Here is a 20,367-nt window from a genome sequence, read left to right on the forward strand (position 1 = left end):
AGTTCTTATCAACAAAGATGCTCTCATTTTGCCTCCCACTCTCCCTTTCACAGGGGCCTTCGGAACGGCTAAATGGCTTTAAATTCATCCTGAGCAGAGAGGCCCACATTACACAATGTGTATGCACAAAATGCCTGCACCGTTTTGCAAATCCGAGCCATTCTGCTTAGGATTGTGTAGCTCTGCTTCGCGGGGTGGGCCCCGTTCTCTGATTTACAGTTGTTTTGACTGCCAAAAATGGCTCCTTAATCAGCACTGCATGAGGAGGAAGAAATGCCAGGCCCAGATTCTGCTCCTAGTGACATGGGTGTAAATCCAGAGTAACTCTCTTGATCTTGACTTCAGTGGAGTGGCTCTGGATGGGTGCTATAAAGGAGGTCAGAATACAGCCCTTTGTCAAAGTCAACAGGAGTGGCAGAGATGTAATTCTGGCTAGAACTGCCTCAGTGAGACTAGAGACAGACCTGGCACAGTTTGAATCCAGATCAGATTTTTACAGTTCAGGCCCATCTCTAATTAAATTCAAACTACACCCCTGTGAGGTAAAGTACTATTCTCCCCAGTTTACACATGAGGAACAGAGAGACTATGTGACTGGCCCGGGGTCAAACACAAAGTCTGTGGCAGAGCAAGGAATTGAACACCAGTCTCTGGCTAGTATCTTAACTGCTGAATCATCCTTCCTTTCAAAGGTCTGAGGCTCATAGATTTAAGCTTTGCCTCTGTCTTCGAACACAGGCAGTTATTCAGCTCTTTTTGTGTGGCAACAACAAGGTCAGCAGAATGAAAATCAAGTCTTCAGGCTTGTCTACACGGTGGGGTAATGTGCTCTTTAGGGGTGTGATTTCTAAAGTGTGCTAATGTGTTACACATTAATTGACCCCGTGTTGACCCTGCCAGTCTGCTGAAACCCTGTTCCAAACAGCACACCATCTGGGTGTATACGTTAAAGCACACCAGCTGGGTCTATATGGACCAGTTAACACGCAACACGTCCGTGTGCTTTCTAAATCACTCCCCCAAAGAGTGCATTGTCCCACCAATCTTTGTACAGGCCCTGAACAGCTTACAACCAGTCAGCCTGCAGTGGATGAAGTGAGGACGTGGTTGCACCAGGCCATCTACTCACCATTCTGGACTAACTAAAATTCCACATAACATGTAGCTTATGTTCCCTGGGGCCCCCTGCCCCAGGGAACTGAGATGAAAGGAGGATAGTGTGTTGCCATTACATTGGTTAATACAACTGTGACACTGGCAGACCAGCTCTTGCCAAGGATGAGCACTGATAAATTCATAGCTGGACACCAGATCAGCTCACCTGCAGTGTTCCCTCTAATTTTTCCCACCCATGTGCGGAATGAATTTTGTTATATGCACCAATATGGAGATGAGGTGTGGCACATCACAAGCATAACAAAATTCATGTGGTGGGGGTTGGGCTGAGGAATTCTTGTGGGAGGGGGCTCCGGGCTGGGGCAGAGGGTTGGGGTTCAGGTGTGTGAAGGCTCCAGCTGGGGGTGCAGGCTCTGGGGTGGGGCCAGAAATGAGGGGTTTGAGGTGCAGGAGGATGCTCTGGAATACAGCAGGGAGAAAGGACTCCCTCGAGCACTCTCTACCCATAGCAGCACCTGGGCTGGGGGGGGAGAGGCACCTGTCCCCACTGCGGGAGCTCTGGGGCTGGGACTGCAGGATAGGTGCCCCTCCTCTGACCCCAACAGGTCTAGGCCGGGAGAGGGCTGCCTGGGTGGGCGCCTGGGTCCAGGCCACTCTAGGGTCAGGCTGACCCTGGCCACACCTCAGGCCGCGCCTGGGCCTGATCCGGCCATGGCTGGGTTCGTGCCACTCCGGCCGCAGCAGGTCCGGGCCACAGGGTGAGTTGGGGCCGGGGAAGGATCGCCCCTCCCGTGGCAGGTTGGGGGCCGGGCTAGATGGGGGCCGGAGGAGTAGTCCCTAAGTGCCTGCACAGTGGTAAATAGGCTGCTGCATGGCTGTGCAGCCACGCAACTTACAGGGAACTTAGCTCACCTGTATGGTAGTATTGTTCAAGATAGGCGTTAGACCTGTAAGAATGCGTTTAGTGTTTCGACTCTACAGAGTGCTTGTCAGTTGCTGCCTGCATTAATTTCACTTGTAATGTCTGTATCCCGTGCTATAAGGTAATATGTACGTTTTGCTTTATAACCGTAAAAATGCCAGCTCTGAACCTGTGAACCCAGTCAAGAGGAATGCTCCACCCACTGCCCATCAAGGACTATCAAAACTAAATGGGCCATTGTGCAACATCACGATACAAAGACTTGGTTAATGGCCGTCTCACACCCATGAAGATGCTACGTGCAAGAAAGTGCATTCCATCAGCTTGAATGCTGGAAGAAGGGGATAAAACAGGAACACAACAAGAAGAAAAAATTCTCTCTCTCTTTTCCTGTTTGGACTCTCACAGGGCTGGAGCTAGGAAACAGAAGCAGAGATCCCCAGGGTCAACCTGGGTTAGACCTAACATTCAGTTATAGCAACTCTGTCACCTTCGGAACCATAGACTGTAGCTCATTTGTGTATATATGTTGCCTGCTTTAACCTGTAAATAACTCTCTCGTTTCTTTTTTCTGGTTAATAAATCCTTAGTTAGTTTACCATAGGATTGGTTACAAGCGTTGTCTTTGGTGTGAGATCTAAGATACAAATTGACCTGAAATAAGTAACCGGTTTCTTGGGACCAGCTGCAACCTGAATCTTTTGTGATCTTTGGGGTACGGCAACCAACTACCACTAAATCCGGCTTGCCTGGGTGGCAATCTACCTTGGCATGCCCACTGGCTGTTACAGTGCTTCGGGAGTTCACATTTGCTAATGGTTTGGTGAAATCTAGTGGTAGAACATACCGCCAGATTGGGGTGTCTGCCCTGCTTTATGACAGTCTGCCCTGAGATTGGCACTCACGGGGTGAACCACTCCAGACAGCGTGACGACAACAACAACATTTGGCTCCTGCAAGTGCTGCATGAGCAGGAGCCAATCCTCAGAAGAACTCAGCTGATGGGAAAGGAAGGATCATTCTCCCCATTTTACACGAGGAGAAATGGGCAGAGAGGTTAAGGCCCAACATTTTCAAACACGCACTTGTTAAAGTGCCCACACGCTTTTGTGCGTTTTGTGTCCAAAGTTTCCACATGCTCAACCCCCCAATGAGCGTGCACAAGAAGTCTGAGATGTGTATGCACAGATATTGAGGAGTGTGCATATACCCCTGATTCGCACACACCCAAGGCACTGTGCATGCACATCACTCCATGCAAATGTTAGCGTCGGTATTTTGAATATTGAGCTCAAGTGATTCACCCAAGGCCACATAGCAAGTCAGTGGCAGAAGTAATATGGGAAGTCAGGAATTCTTGGCTGTCAGTCCCATGCTTAGACCAGTAAGTGCTGCTTTATACAAACTGACTGGTAGGGAACCCTTTAGATCCCTTTACCCAGTACTGATTGTTAATGTACTTCTGGCAGGAGTCATTCCATGGCTTAGTTACAGGGTGGATCTTTGCTGTCAGCAACCCATCTTTCTCTCCCATTTGGGTGCCTGCTCCCCCATTTGGTGTACCAGGATAGATCCACCAGCCTTGTTATTCTTTCCTAAAACAATTTTCATACATATTAAGGCGAGAAGGGACCATTACGATAATTCAATCTGACCTCCTGCATAACACAGGCCATAAAATTTCTCCCAGGAATTCCTGCATCAAGCCCTTCATTTGCGGTTGAACTAGAGCAGGGATCGGCAACCTTTGGCATGCGGCTCGCCAGGGTAAGCGGGCCTGGCCGGTTTGTTTACCTGCCGCGTCCGCAGGTTCGGCTGATCATGGCTCCTACTGGCCGCGGTCCGCCGTCCCAGCCCACTGGGGGCGGCAGGAAGCGGTGGCCAGCACAGGGCTAACCCTAACCCGAACCCAGCCCCCATTGGCCTGGGACGGCGAACCGCGGCCAGTGGGAGATCAGCCGAACCTGCAGACATGGCAGGTAAACAAACCGGCCCGGCCCGCCAGGGTGCTTATCCTGGAGAGCCGTGTGCCAAAGGTTGCCGATCCCTGAACTAGAGAATACCTTTTAGAAAGCCGTCCGCTACTGTTTTAAAGACTCCAAGTGATGAAAATCCACTCCATAGCTTGGGAAGCTGTCCCAATGCTTAATTACCTTCACTGTTAACATTTTGCACCTTATAGCCAGTTGGAATTTTTCTAGCTTCAGCTCTTATCCACTGGCTCTTGTTCGGTCTTTCTCTGCTAGATTGAAGAGAGTGATGGTATCAGAAACCATCGTCCTTAGTAGGTACTTACAGACCATATCAAATCACCTCCTAACCTTCTTTTCAATAAACTAAATAAATTGAGTTCCTTAAATCTCCCATTGTAAGGGGTGTTTTCCTGACACTGAAAATTTCTCGGAACCTTCTCTCTCAACCCACTGGTTTTTCAACATCCTTTTTAAAGTTAGGCATTGGAACTGGACACAGTGTTCCAACAATAACTGCCTCACCAACGCCAAATACATGGGGAATACCACATCCCTAATCCTGCTCGATATTCCCGTTTATACATCTAAGGATCGCATTAGTGCTTTTAACCACAATCCACTGCGAGTTCGTATTTACTTGACTCCTGAGTCCTTTTCAGAGTCACTGCCTTTCCCCCATCCTGGAAGTGTGACTTTGCATTTAGTTGTATTAAAACACATCTTGTTTGATTACCTCTAGCTTGTTTGGTGTCACGCTTTGCGGGGGCATGGTTGGGGGTGGGTGCTGGAGATGGGGTTGGGCAGTGTCTCACAGCTTGATCCAGAACCCTATGGGCCAGTGACACGGCCTCATCATCATTCATGTCCTGGCCAATCTTTGTCTCACCTGCAAACTTGATCGGCAATCATTTTATATTTTCTCCCCGATCATTGACAAAAGCATTGACCTCCTCTGCCGTGGCACACGTGACTTTGCATTTCCTATCATCTGCATTTTCATGCCCTTTGGGCTGCTTCCCAGCTGGCCCATTGGCAGTGCCTTTTCAGAACGAAGAGTATGCATGCATCCTTGCCAGTCGTTATGCAGATGGAGTTTATAACCCCATCAAGAACTGGGACAGGTTACTGGGGGGGATGTCTACACTGCAAAGACAAACCTGCAGCATTGAGTCTCAGAGCCCGGGTCACCTGACAGGTTCATGGGGCTCGGGCTGCAGGGCTCAAAGCAGCAGTGTGAACATTCCCACTCAGGCTCGAGCTGGCCTCCAAGACCATCCCCCTTTGTCCAGCTTCAGAGCCCAGGCTCTAGCCTGAGCGGGAACAGCTACATTGCTATTTTTTGCCACGCAGCCAGAGCCCTGAGAGCCCAAGACTATTGACCCAAGTTCTGAGATTCAGCATGGTGGGTTTTTCTTGGCAGCGTAGATATATCAGACTGCCTTCCCACCACCATGCCATGCTATCCATTCCATGACCCATCCTCAGGTCGGTATGAATCTGTATTATAGCTACCTGCTGTAACATAGAGGATCGACTTAAAACTAGCATTAAATTCATGCAGCCACTTACACCCTAGGATTTCTGGGAAGGATCAGGCCTTAAACAGAAAGGGATTGATTCCCCACTATCTTTCACCTTGTGCACTTATTTACATCTGTGCCAAATGGGCATAAAACACTACCAAAGGAGAGTTCTCCACTCACATTCCCCGGGGGTAGCATATCGCAGTCATTTGCCACCGGCATAAATGGTTGCACAAGAGTGCAATGAAGAATCAGGCCCATATTGCACAAATGGGTTAGTGGGACTGCAACGAGTGAACTATGGAATAGTGCATAAAATGCAAAACCATTCACAACTATGTAACGGTGCAGTTTGAAACTGCAGTGTCTGGTTTTCTGTGCGCTGCCCCTTGAATTCCATCTGGTCTCAGCATGGCTGCAGCCTGTAACCAGAGGGGGACACACTGTGCTCTCTCCTGGAGTCTTTACTTTTGTTCTTTCTTGCTGCTGTTTCCTTTTAATCCAAAATAAAAGTTCTCTTAGGTGGGTGGGATAGGGTGACCAGACAGCAAGTGTGAAAAATCGGGACGGGGGTGGGAGGTAATAGGAGCCTATATAACAAAAAGACCCCAAATTTGGGACTGTCCCTATAAAATCGGGACATCTGGTCACCCGAGGGTGTGATATAGTTCTTGGTATATTGGAAACATAACACAAAACAATTAGCACTACAGAACTAATCACTCCAGCAGGTGAAGGCTAAGTACTAAACACCATTCATGTGAGAACATGTTACGTCCCTAGGAGTAAGGAAGGGAGAACATGACAGGAGGTAGGAACACTTACCAGCTGAGATAGAGAGCTCCACAGCAGGCAACAAAATGGCCATGTTAGGGCTGCAGCTGTCTGTGTCTGCAAAGTTTAAAGGGCCAGCACCCAGAAAGGTCAGCTGGGGGAAAGGTCATGTGACCACTGAATTGCATCACAAGGGATCAGAAAGAAGAGCCTAAGGGTACTGCCTGTTGCAGTTGGGCAGCAGCCCTATATCAGAGTATCCATAGTGCAGTGGTTAGGATATTCTGCTAAGAGGTAGGAAACCCATGTTCAAAGCTCTTCTCAAGCAGTATGGGCAACTGAACCAGTATTGCCCACCTCCTGGGTGAGTGCTCTAACCACTGGGTTATTAGGGAGGTCTTTTTTTTCTCCCCACCCGCCCCTGACTGTTAGGGGCACGCCAATGGCGTTCTTGCAAGCAACAGCTTAGATGTCTGACTCCAGATCCCTCTAAGCTGTGAGAGGGGAGGGTTTAGGATACACCCCCTCCTTGCCACCTGCTATTGACTAGCTTAGCCAACTCCCCGCCTAGTGTGCTGGCTTTGTGGATCCCATTTTCAGGATCTGTCTGTTTCTCCCCATGTATTGTACAGCGAGCTTGGGTGCCTATCTCACAGTTTGTGGATTCCACCTGGTGGCTGGGTGCCTAAAAGTTAGGCATGGCAAGGCTGAGCGTTGCAATATCTAAGTCCCTTTGTGGATCTGGGGCCAGGTGATTCTGGGGAATGGAGATTGTTTCTGCCTGTCCCCAGCATAGCTCCAGTTCTGGAAGCTCCTGCCTGGTTGGTTTCACTCCGAGCCCCCTGTGGAATTGGAGTCCATGTCATGATAAAGAGCTCTGTCGCTAACGCTGACACGGCTCAGAAGTGACTGTTGTGTGTTTGTCTATTTTGGAGGGGAAGGACCTGAGTGGTCTGTCTCCCTCTTAGAAGATCAAGGAGCAGACTACAGTGAGCGGGAAGTAAATCAGGATCTCCCATGTGAGAGGGGGCAGAGCAAGTAATAAACACACAAAAAGCTAGAGGCTGCTTTGAACCGCACTGCTCTGGGGCGGCAGGGGGAGGTCCATGTCTCAGGCAAGCTCTGCAACACGCAGAACAGTCGTTTGTCCCAGAAAGAGAACCAGTGAGAGCAGAGGTGACCCATGCCTGCCGATAATGGGGGGGATGGACGCATGCCTGCCTCCCTCCCGGCATCCCCTCTGTGTGAAAGTAGGAGAAAACTCACTGCTAGACCCCTGTGCCTTACCCATGCGTCTACCTGCAGAGTTAGAGAAACTCATAGTCTGAGTCCCACTGTTTGGCGGCTTTGAACTTGGCCTCAGTATGGCCAACCCCCCACATTCATGAGTCAGCCCTCCCCCCCCAAAAAAATCTGAGATTGGCTTAAAGATCATGAGATTTTTAAAAAATAAAGTGATAAACTGTGGATTCTTTTTATTTGCCTTCCAGATTTTGCGGCTTCAGGGAGCACTTGGGTCACGTTTTCAAGTTTGTCTCCACAACCCCGAGGGCTATAAATGTAGTTTTATTGAACTGAAAGCCGAGATTCTCACCCAATCACCTGACCCCAGGAGCAGGACATTATGGAAAACACCAAAATATTGTGAGACTCCCACTAAAAGCAGAAGAACTGGCAATGCTGTTGCTGTTACTTGTGGTCCTACAAGCTGGCAAGGGAGACCACTATCACTGAGAGCATTGGCAAAGTCACAGGACATGGCCAATTGTCTGATTAAATATCCCTGATTCATGCAAGGGCCATGTCAGACAGAAGGTGCACAGGGCCCTCCTGCAAAAGAGCGTGTATTGTAAGAATTTTACATCAGCGACATCCAACCTTAGGGCTTCCTTTGCAACTTGCTAAGAGACTACAGGTGGCCCCGAACTTGCAGAAATGGAGCAGGGTAGCAATGCTGTACTCATTCTGAGCATAGTCTTAGAGGTCTGTGAGGACTGCAGGTCCCAGTATGCTCCATCTTGGTATAAGCAACCTCCACTGGGATCGATTTGGAGAATGGCATTCTGGGACTTGTAGTCTCCATGGGCTGCACCTGGGAGAGGTGACTATGGGTCACATTGTGAACTGCCTGGACCCCATATAGTCTGCCAACTATAGTTGAGCAGCGCCGGCTCACTGGAGTACTATGGAGAGGACAAGGAGCTACTGGCGCATCAGCAGGAACCTCTAAGAAATAGAGAAAATGTTTGCTTTCCAGAGAAGATGATGAAATTATTTTAAAATTAAATTAGAAAAGCTTCAGAGTACAGAGACAGTTATGACTGTTGGACTGACTAATGAAGCGCAGATCAACACTGATAAAGCAATCAGGAATCGCTGGCTCAGGGATCTGGCAAAGCCATTCAGAGCTTTTCACTTCTAGGTTGCTGGTTTAAAGCCAGCTTAGGACACTAGTCACAAAGTCATTCCTATTGATGGCTGTTTGATGCCCTATAGAAAGTGAGTGGGTGGGTCTGGTTGGGTTGGATAAGTGTCCACAATGCACAAAACCCACCACCACCTTTGTGTGCCCTTCTGTTCACGGAACGGGTCTGGAAACAGAACTCTCCTCTCGCCTCGCCAGGTCAATGTAAAGTCCATTGGTAAGAAAGGGGAGAGGGAATCTCATGCTGCACACGTGTGGATAAACTGAGGGCTTCATTAGGCCTGCTCGTCAAGCCATCTCAGCGCTAAATTCACCTTTGACACCAAACAAAAAATAATGGCTAAGAAATAAACAGGGTCCTGTTTCTTTAAGCAGCAAACTTTAGGGTGCTGATGAATGAATCTGTGGACTTTAATATTTCTGGAGTGATTGGACTGTGAGACTCTGCAGCAAATCCCCAGACATAGACTGGGCTATGGCGCATCATACATCATGGCTTGCTGTTCACATCTTTCTAGTGGTATTCTCCTACTTAGACTTCCCAAATGAGGAGGGGATTTCTTTTCCACTGCTGCCTAAGCATAATGTCTGGCCAGTTTAAAAGTCCCCCGGGGGAAAAGGAACATTCTACTTTCAATTATTTTAATAGCCAGGCTTATTCAGTACCAAAGCCCCACATAACAGGATGGACTATAACTGCATACTGGTCTGGGATGGATGTTTAAATGCAATATCCCCTAATAGCTTCTTCAAGTAGGGGAAGCCAGAATGACATGGCAACACGTCTGAAAAAGTATGGGAGGGCAGAATTCCGCCTTCTCCCCATCCATAGCAAGATTTCTCTAGAGAATGCTTGAACACAGCAGTTGGGAAGGCAATACTTTAAGATCTGAACAGCATGAACTGCAAAGTGAATTTCATAATCCTTTCGGGAACGCTTTGAACTGATCTGTTTGGAATAAAAGAAAATGTAGCTCCGTAGGGAGCCGGATGGCTCATGGAATTGGTAATGAGATACAGTCTTTCTCCTGCAGGTCACCTGTTAGAGACTTATAATCTAGCCCAGGTCATTATTAATCAAAAGTTGTTGCTATCATCTGATGGCTGTTTGGTGGCCTATGGGAAATGAGTTAGTTCCAGTTCCTTGCCTACACAGCATACAATCCACCCTGATAAAGGCAGCCAGAGCTCAAAGGTCAGAGATGAGATGGGGACTCAGATATGTCTATACTGCAAAACAAAACAAAACAACCCCCAGGTTAGTAGTCTCAGACCCTGGGTCAACTGACAGGCTTGTCCTACAGATGTTCCTGCTCAGGCTGGAGCCTGGGTTGTGAGACCCACTGGCCTCGCTAAGTTTCAGAGCCCAAGCCCAGATGTCTACACTGCTGTTTTGAGCCCCATCGCATAAGCCCCAGAAACCTGAGTCACTTGACCGAGCCTCTGAGTCTCTCTGCCGTGGGTCTTTTTTTGCGGTGTAGACATGCCCTAAATTACTCCTTCGGCCCTTAGAAGCCATCCCTTCGCATTAGCAGGTTAGCCCAATGTTCTACTGCGCCCACTGCCGTATATGTCCTGCAGAATTCTTCAGGCTGCTTGTTTGGAAACTTTTACTAACACTATAGTCTCTCTATCTATATTGATACACACTCGGTATTATTAAGGAAGCAAACTGGAAGCCTTCAGGCAGCTCATAAGGGATGATTTTAGGGCAGTTTCAACAGCTCAGAGGGTTATTAGGAACACCAATCACTGTCCTTTAACATGTATATGGGATGGATCCTTGAATTACAGCCCTTATTAAACTGTGCACAGTGACTTGGTAAAATGTGTTCTTAGCTGTTTTGGAAAACCTTGCTTAATGAACAGGCTCTTAGCATTCAAGCAAAATCTCCCGGGCAAATGACTATTGGTTCAGAAGACACATTGCTAAAAGGGGTGTGAGAATGGTAAACTGTTGGAGCCTGCTACAGCCTAAATGGGTCCTGCTAGTTCAAGAAAGTGATCCATCTTTCATGATGGACAATCAGACAAAATGAAAGAACTCCAATAGCTTAAGGAAGGACCCCAAGACTGGGCAGTGAGTCTAAACCCAGAGTAGCACCATTCGTATTAGTGAGTCACTGGAGGTAACTGAAATCAGAAGCTGGTGCGTGTAGCCTTCATGACCACACTGCTTCCTCCACATACAGCCCAACCCAGAGAAGATTGGTAATAGCAGGACTAATGCTTGGAGAGTGTTGCAAATGTCAAGAATCCCAGTAATTACACTCTGATTACTGGAGTCACAGTAAACTGGCTATGTGAGCAAAGGTAAATCTAAATTAAGCAGCATCCTTAGGAGACATCACCTATTGCCACTCCATTACGTTTATTGTGTCAGGCCCAATCTTGTCGTCCTTATTGGAGCAAAATTACCATCGACAGTGGCCTGGATCTGCAGCCGCAACCAAGGAGCGCCCAGCACAGCACAGGCAATTGGGGGGATTGGAAAGATGGCTTTAAGCTACCTTTGCACGCTCCCAATTCTGCGCTGGCTTTGCAGCTGCCCCGTGCCCTCTGTAGACACCAGCTGAACACCACCGGAGCACATCACCCCCCATTAGGGATCTTCCTGAGGCCAGTGAAGCCCCTCCTCTTTAGGGGTCCATTACATCCACAGCGCCGCACAAAGCAGCCACAGCGAAGAGAGGCATTAGGTCCATTGACTATGGTGGGGGTTTAGCCAGACTATGGAGGACTGAGTACAGACCACAGGAATTAGCCAATAGGACCTGGTTCTGCTCTTACTCACAGGAGTAACTCCACTGGAGTCAACAGGATCAGATTTGGTATCCAAAGGTCAGTTTAGTAATTTCTTCGCCATTTTTTGGCAAAGCATCTGCAGACACCTGGGGCATCCCCAAGGTCAGCACGTCCCCGGTGGAGACCCATTTAATGCAAATTCAGAAACAATTGCTCTTTGGGAGGAAGACTGGCAAGCCTCAGTTGTATCTATGGCAAAGCAGGTGTATCTCTTAGCAATCACGAAGCAGGCTCTAGCTTGTTTCCTCCTGCCTGAAGGACTATCTTCCCCACAAGATGCTGGATCAGATTCTCATCCCAATTTTGCAGGTGCCACCCCCCACTGAAGTCATCTAAACCTAATTCAGCCCTCAGATATACCCCAACTACCCCAAGAACACGCATAGTTGAAGACAGATGAGCTCCTTCAAGTAGGTGCGGTTGCTTTAACCAGAGTGACTGAAACCAGAGCTGAGGCTTTACTGGCGTTGGGATGTGTTTAGTTAGCAGGAATGGTAAGGATTTATGGCCTGGTTTTCGAACATGCTGAGCAGCCCTTGCTCCCACTGACTGCAGTTTGACGATCTAGAACTGTAAAACTAGTTTGCTGGGACAGGTCCCATCAGGCATCAGAAGAAAACACTATAAACTTATTTTTTGCTAGAGGCCACGACGCAGACCTGGTAAAACTGCTGCCTTGTTCATACGAATAATACAACGTGAATTTGGCTGATGTGTCTGGTCAGGGGATTGTCCCCAGAATATACACATAAGTGGAGTGAGGCTTGTCAGACATCTGTATGGCTCTATGCTCTACATTGAGGCCTAGATCTTTTCCTACCACAGAAAAAAACTCAGGACAAAATGAGGTGGAAAACTCAGCAACCTGTGTGTTCAGGGGATGTGGTCCTCCCAGCCCCTGGATGTTCTGAGATCTACCTCATCCACAGAGGACCAGGGCATGTGCATTGAGGCCTAGTCCCTCTCTGCTGATCTCTGGGCCCCCGAACTTCCTCAGGAGCTATGTTCCATTGAGTCCCTGGCTATGCTAAGCCAAAACTCCTTGGGGAGGAGATGCTGACAACATGGAATGAGAGTCTGTGCAAGATAAGGTAGCAGGATCAACATTATTTTGGACTGAGGAAAAAGCTGATTGTGGAGGAGAGTGGCACTGTGCAGACGCTCTCACTCCTGGCTCCCCACATTCCCTGAAATCACAGAGCCCCGAACACACAGAGTTGGCCCGGAAGGGCCGGTGCAGAAGTGGGGGACAATTGTAGTGGATTGACTCACTGTCACAGCATTTAGCTAAGGAGGGGGCTTTCCACTCTTTCCATCAAAATGAAGGAGGGATGAGTTGGCCTTTAATATTTTGCATGTTCTTCATGGCATTACAGGGAATGTTTTCATGTGAGATACATGGGGAGTTTGAGAGAGGGGGCCGTTTACTCCCACTGACTCCTTTTGTCTTACATTTTACCCTATGTGCAACAGAGGCACTGACACCCCAAAAATTGCTGAAATGGACAAAAATCTCCTGATGATGCTATTCATTCACTAGGGCGATTGAGGATTCAGACAGAGCAGGATTCAGGCCTTGATTTGCTGTGGAGAGAGCTGAATGCTGTAGTCAACTTGTATGCAGCTAGCCAGAGTAACACCACATACACTCTGACAGGGGCCACAAAAGCACTGAGAGGTGCTTATGCACATAAGCAGATTGTGCAGCTAAGTGATATATGTTTGGTGCAATGCACTGGGCTTTTTTAACATTACAAGAATCAATACTTATTAAGGAATTGTGTTTACTGATATAATCTTGGCCTGCTTGCAGTGGGTTTTTACGTTTCATAGCCATTAAGCCTATCATCTTCAAATTTCGTGATTTAAAAATTAGGCAGCTAAATCCACTGTTAGGAACCTAAATCAAAGAGGGCTGGTTTTCAGAGGTTGTGAGGATCCACCGTTCTCTTTGAAATCCACACGAGTACAGCAGCACTTGGCAGGATTGAGCCCTAATCACTTGACTCACGGTTGATTAGGCCGTGGGTTGGATTTTTTACCACATGCGTCTCACAAGTCCATTTATACTTTGGTTTCTTTTGCTTTTTAATTGGGAAGTGGGTTCGTTAGTATTTAAACATTACACTTACGTGGGCCCAATTCTGCTCTTAGCAGCGTAAATCCAGAGTTACTTCATTAAACTTTGCTGGAGCTGTTCCAGATTTACACCACAGCAAATGAGAGTAGAATTTGGCCCAGTATGTTTATTTCTGAAATAAAATAAAAAAACCCAGTACAGATTATAATAAGACAAGAACCTCACCTTGGTTCAGGAGATGGGGTCAGATGGGCCTGGTTCTTATTGAAATTTCTCTGGCAGCATAAAGGGGCTTAAAGTGAATGTAAGCAATCTAAGACCCTTCTAAAGCTGCCAGAGCAGGTAAAGGCACCTTAGCATACATAAGAATCTGGCCCAGTTGCATCCATGGTCAGGATAATCATTCCCCCTCTTATAGAAAGATGTTATTTAAAGCAGCCCATTAATGCATGGTGTGGGGGGCATCTGAGAGAAATATACACTTTCAAGAAACCATTGTGAGTCCTTCCCCACCCACAGCAGCAATGGAACTTTACTTGCCTCCAATTTTCCCCATCTGTGCTACTGAAATGAAAAAAATAGCTCTCTCGTGTCCAGATGTCTTTTCCAAATTACAGTGTCAAAGGTATTAATTATTAAGCTGTGGATGCCTTCGATGAATTATGAACTATGGAAGCCTTGTGGCTGCTTGCTAGTAAAGTGTTGGGGGGGGGAAGCAGAAATATTGTCTCTCATAAGAATGCGTGTTCTAACAAGATAGGTCAAAACATGATGCAGATGATAAATTGCTTAGCATGAGTTCCCATTAACCCAGCAGCTTTCTGTATTATTACATTACTAAACTATGCTCAAAATGTATTGACCAAACAATTTTGATCTATATTAGCCTAATTTGCAAAATAAGAACTGGTGGCTTGTTATGATGAAACCAGTATCTGTCACAAAGGGACAGCTGCTTGCATATTTCAGTTTAGCAAGGGTTGGAAATGTAGGATTTGGAGTGAGAGAGTTGGTTGGTTGGATTTTTTACTTTCTGAAACCAGGAACAAAATTGTATTGTACTATGTTGGGAAAAAAAAATCATGTAATAGAATGATCAGCCCCAACAGGCATGCATGTCTCCCTTCATGCAAGCTAAGAAAAGCACAGCCTCCTGCTTACATATGTGTACGTGTACATGTGTCACAGCAAACAGCTAAGCTTTCAAATCTGGAATAGGCTCGAGCAGAGAACAAAGGGCCAAAGCATACAGTACATCCAGAAGGGGGAGCAGAGAAATATATTGTGTGTGGTCATACAGGAGGGACATGATGGCCAAACAATTACTAAGATACATGGAAAAGGAATATGGAGGAGGAAAAAACTCAAGATATAGCTAGGAGAAAGTGAATAGGCACTGCCTTGCAAAATGATGGGCCTCTTCAAATGACAACCATTTAGGTAGGGTACTTTCCTTTAATCACTTGATTTCATTTGTTTCTAACACGCCTTTTTCTACAGGACAAGTGTAAGATTACTTGTCTGGCACTGAAATTTCGATTGGTGGAACTGTCAACTGCTGAATTTTTGCTCTACTTTACAGAAAAATAACCCAACCCTGCATTTCTCCATCTTCTTTTGAAATGCAATTAGCGCAAAAAATGTTTTTGGAAGCCCTGACTTGTAGTGGCACCTAAATACCACAATGTAATCACTTTTAAATGTATTATGTGATAATGCCCTCCTGCAAGTCTGGGAAACAGTCTGCTTCATGGGCTCTGGTGAGATACCAAAAATGGGTGATCTGCATTATTATTTCATAGCATCTGCAGTCAACTCCCCTACTGACTAAAGGGCAGAGCTCATTCAAATTTTCTGTGTGCTTACATATATTTTAAAGTGCATGTTTACTTACTTGAGTTTCTACGTCAATATTTAACTTGTTAATCAAATCAGATATTCAAAAGAGTGGACCTCAAGTTTTCACACTATACTGCAAGCAGGAAGTGTAGTTATAACCTTAGCATCTTGGACACATTTACTACTCTAGCTCCCCAGCTGTCTATCTAAGGTATTTATAGTGTGCCAGTCATCATAGTATCTAGGCACTAACGACTGCTCTCCTACCAGATGGTGGGCAGGATAGTCATATTCAAAAGGGCAGGGTTATAAAAAGGAGGGAGGAAATATTTTTTCAGATTCATTTACTTCTTGCTAATAAAGCCAGACATATAAAAATGTCTTTTCCCCTCATCCATCTTGGGGCATTGCACCTCTCATTACTCATGACCAATGTGTAACCTTGTAATCAGAATGCAGTAAGTAGCAGGCTCCTTAATCTCTTCTGATAATTAATGAGTGTGGGTGTGTTTATACACTTATTTTTTGCCATTCTGGAGTAAAACAGAACTATACATAGGCACAGTGATAATATAGGATGTGTATCTGTACAGTAGATATACACAGACTAATGCTGAATATAGATATGGGGTAGAAATATTAAAGACTCCCATATCTGTGGTACTGAAAAATTCATTCACTCAAATCTTACAATGGGGAAAGCAAGGAAAAAATCTAAACAGCAGGATACGACAATAAATGGGAAAACAGCAATAGAAAAAGCACACTAGGTTAATATAGGAAAACTAGTTTCTTTATTGAGAGATTGTATATTAGTATTAGTGGAATTGTGTGTAACAATGTCATCATGCACACAATACAAAAAGGCAAGGCCCACCATGCTATGGAGGGGCAACAGAACAAAAGCAGCGTACAATGAGCAGATGTATAGGCTACAGCACAGTACATTTCAGCAGGGTATGTCTCTACAGAGAGATTTACATCAGAAACTAGGTAATGTAAAAAAATACAGACCATGCTTTAGTTTTAGTACAAGAAAAAAGGTGAAGATACACAACCAAAGGCTATTTGATACAGAAAATTACCCACAAAATAAGAACAGGAAGTAATTTAGCACAGGAGAAAATGTTATCCCTGTTTAATGGAAAACCATTTTGCCAGTAATCTCTCTTTTTAAAAAAATAATGTAATTAAAATTGCCACTGAATATGCTTCTTTGGAGCAGCGTTAATTGATCAAATGTTTGTGTCCAATTTATACACACTAAATGAAGTGTTTGGATCATTTCTATAACAGGCAATTGTATATACTGGATGTTTCAGCTTTCAAAGAAACAGATGGAGGCCAGCTGTTGAAAGTGGTGTAATTTTGGCCAAGACTGTGTGTGATATATAATGTACAAAGATGCAGTACCCCTTTGTATTACAAAGTCTTTGAATAATCCTTGTTAATACGCAGGGTGGAGGAATATTCAGATGTTCATATGCTTAGTGTCCCCATTTATTCACAGATCTTATTCTCCAACTATTTTTCAAGCCTTTTCTTAAATTAAGGCTAATTTAATTGCAGATTTTATTATTATTATTTTTGCCTATGATTGACTGTAATTTGTTTAGTCATAAAAGCGTTCTAGATGGCAAACCAATGGTTGTCTAAATAACTAGAAAAAAAACCCCACAAGATACTGCATCCACCAACTAAAGCAAAATGAATCCACTTAACAGGAATTTACAGTGCAATGTACTTAGCTAAACAAGATGAAGATACAAAAATGGCTGTTATTATCTACAGCTATTCTGAAATGGCCTGTTTTCTATACTACTACAATGAAATTAAAAAGAGCAGATTTAAGCTTACAGTCTGTCTAATAGTTTTACAAGAAAATTGTGGTTTAGGACTTCAGGTTTAAGCATTAGTATCCTCTGTCACAAGGTCTTTTATGGTTCATTTTTATGGGTCAAATATCAATAGCCCCTTTACAAGTTTCTCTGTGGGTATGTTCAGTTTTAAGTAAAATGAAAGAACCCAAAATGAAATGTAAATTTGGAGGAGAGAAGCAGAGAACCCCTCCCACCCCACTAAAACTAATTTGAAATTGAAAACATTAAATTGCATCCAGTAATGGTATTAAAAATCAGTGTAATTAATGATGATAATGATTTAATCAGGATAATTATACTTTGGGGCTTAACATCAGTCTTAATTATTTTTAATGTATGCCTAGTATATAATAAAAAATCCTAGACATTCTCAAATAATAAGGATAATTGCACAGATGAGAGGGAGGGGGGAAAATTAGTGTTACAGAGAAATCTCATCAATCTAAGCCTTTTTGAAATTGACAGACAGCCCATAGAGAGGGGATACTGCAGCTTAAATATCAATGCCTTCCTCGGATGGATACAGGAAATGGTTAAGAGAGGGGTGTCACAATACAGCTAAATGCAGAGGCAGAGGGCTACAGCACACAGCAGCAAGTTGACCATTCACTGTGCTACACAATGAAGAAAAAAAAAATAAAGATTTGATAAATGCAAAATGTCATCATCCCATCATCACAATAGAGACTGCAGTTAACAATGCCACTATGTTCAACCTGGGTCATATGTACACATACAGTAAAGGGAAATAAATTTTAAAGCGGTTGGGCAACAGCAGGAAAGGAAAGACCAGATTCTGATCTTAGTTACACTGGGGGTAAATCAGCGCATCTGAAGCCATCCGTGCAGTGGAGTTACTCTGGATTTATAGCAGTGTAAACTGAGATCAGAATCTGGACTGACTCTAATTATGCTAGATTTTAACCCATCTTTTATTGGGTCCCCAGTGATCAAGATCTCAATGGTAAGTGCATCATCTTTAAGAGGAAATTTATTTTATATATAAATAAAACTATAGGGACTTGACCAACAATAGGCCAAAGGGGGGTGGGCGGTCAGGCTGGGGGCACATTTCCAGGAAAGAAATGTAAGGAGAGAGAAAGGCTGATTTAGAAATAACAATGACTCTAAATGCATCCTGATTTTGATAGAAAGAAAATGGAAGGAATGAGGGAGAAGGGGTGGGGGAGAAGAGGGAGAGGTCCAGGTCCATTGTCTGTAGCAGAATGTGGGGTGGATGGGAACGAGGGGTGGTGGAAAAAATATGCAATGGCCATACACATCCCATATTAAATCTCTGTGAAAAATAATCATCACGCTGCTTTCCTGAAAAATCTCTCTGAGCAATAAGAGCACCATGGAGCTGTGGACTGATGTGCTGCTCTCCAGAAACAACATTACCATTAGAATCCCCAAAGAGAGGAGGACAAATTACAGGAGATGGGAGGCGGGGAAGGTGGGGGGGGGATGTCCAACAAGAAATAAAAGTCACCCTAAAAACGGTCGGCTAATTCCAAAGCTATTTTAGTCCATTACAGAAGAAACAGCAAGGGACAAAAAGAAAGGTTAAGAGAGGGTGAACGTGCTCTCGGTTCCCAAGAGAGTGGGGGAGGGACGAGATAAGCTGGAGACCTCCGCTTGTAAATAAATAATAATAAAAGCACAAATCCATGGTTAAACAGAGCACACACACGCCCAAAACACAAAATAAAATCGCTACCTACTGAATGCACAAAATCAAAAAAGAAAAAAAAAATATCCTGTTTTTAGCCCCCTACCCCATCTGGGCATAGAGCGAGGCAGGTCTGGGCTCGGCTTTCCACCCGAGAGCTAGATGGATCAGGTGGGAAGCAGGGGGCAGATGGTCCGAGTGAAAGGAAGGAGGCTCTCCGAATCCAAAGGAGAAGACTCTAAAAGAATCCCACCGCTGGGTTGCTGGGTTTTCTTTCTTTCCTTCCCCCTCCACCCTCCTGCATCGGATCCGCAAGAAAGAGAGACAACGAGGAGCCAGGGGGGAAACCCTCCAGAGAAACCAAAGGATCGTGCATTTAAAAAAAACAACACACACACACACACACCACCACCACCGAGAATAAGCCCCGAAGGATAAAGCGATACCTCTGTTTCGTACAGAGCCAAACACTGGAAGAACAAGATAGCCGACGTGCACTAGAACCATCCTGCCTGCCTGCGGCTGCGGCTGCGGTCCCTTTGTTGTGCTGCTCCTGGGTGGAGGTGGGAGCGGGGCTGCTGCTGGCTGGGAGACAGATGGCCCATGGAAATGGTCCCTTCCAATCCCCTATATACATTCAAATGTGGAGCTGGGACTGCAGCTGCCTGGCACACAAAGGGAAGGGCAGCCAATGGGAGGGAGGCCTGAGAGGAGGGGGTGGTTGGTTCTTTCTTGCTGGGGTTTTTATATATATATCTTATTATTATTATCTCCAGCTTGGGTCTTTGTGACAGGGAGGAGACCCAATCAGGGGATGGGGCTGGGCTGAAGCCTGCCCTGGGTCCTGCTGGCTACGCTGCCTCCAAACAAGGAGATGGAAGCAAATTGGGGCCAGGGTCTGGAAGGCTAGGGGTGGATTTCACACCCACTGGGTTTCATACAGATACACTCTCACACACCCCCTAGCCAGGGGGATTCGCTGCCAAACACACGCCCTCCACCCCCACCACAGAGATATGTGCATGCACACACCCACAGAGACACATGTAGTGATTCAGACAGAGACACGGAGATACACAGACTTCACATATGCTCCACACCCGAGCCACAGAGAATCGTGTGTGTGTGCACACCCACAGAGAATTGTGTGTGTGTGCACACCCACAGAGACAGAGATAAACATGCAGCACGAAAGCAGACAGAGCCAGATTTTTAAAGGTATTTAAATGCCTAAAGATGCAGCTAAGCACCTTACTACCTTTAAATATCTGTCTCACCCATCCTACATACAAAGACACACACACAGGCACTTGTATGCCAACCGTCCACAAAGACACATACACACCCAGACATACATA

The 20,367-nt window shown here is 45.7% G+C and overlaps 1 protein-coding gene across 1 annotated transcript in view; it reads right to left on the bottom strand.

Annotated features, from left to right (window-relative positions):
* ARK2C (arkadia (RNF111) C-terminal like ring finger ubiquitin ligase 2C) overlaps positions 1 to 19,728 on the bottom strand; it is a 119,776-nt gene extending 100,048 nt beyond the window's left edge. Inside the window, exon 1 of the mRNA XM_054033081.1 lies at positions 19,456 to 19,728. Coding sequence (XP_053889056.1) covers positions 19,456 to 19,516 — 61 coding nt within the window. The 5' untranslated portion in view covers positions 19,517 to 19,728. The remainder of the gene's footprint in view (positions 1 to 19,455) is intronic.
* Between the last annotated feature and the right edge of the window lie 639 nt (positions 19,729 to 20,367).

This window comes from Malaclemys terrapin, chromosome 6, assembly GCF_027887155.1.
Source record: "Malaclemys terrapin pileata isolate rMalTer1 chromosome 6, rMalTer1.hap1, whole genome shotgun sequence".
NCBI lineage: Eukaryota > Metazoa > Chordata > Testudines > Emydidae > Malaclemys > Malaclemys terrapin.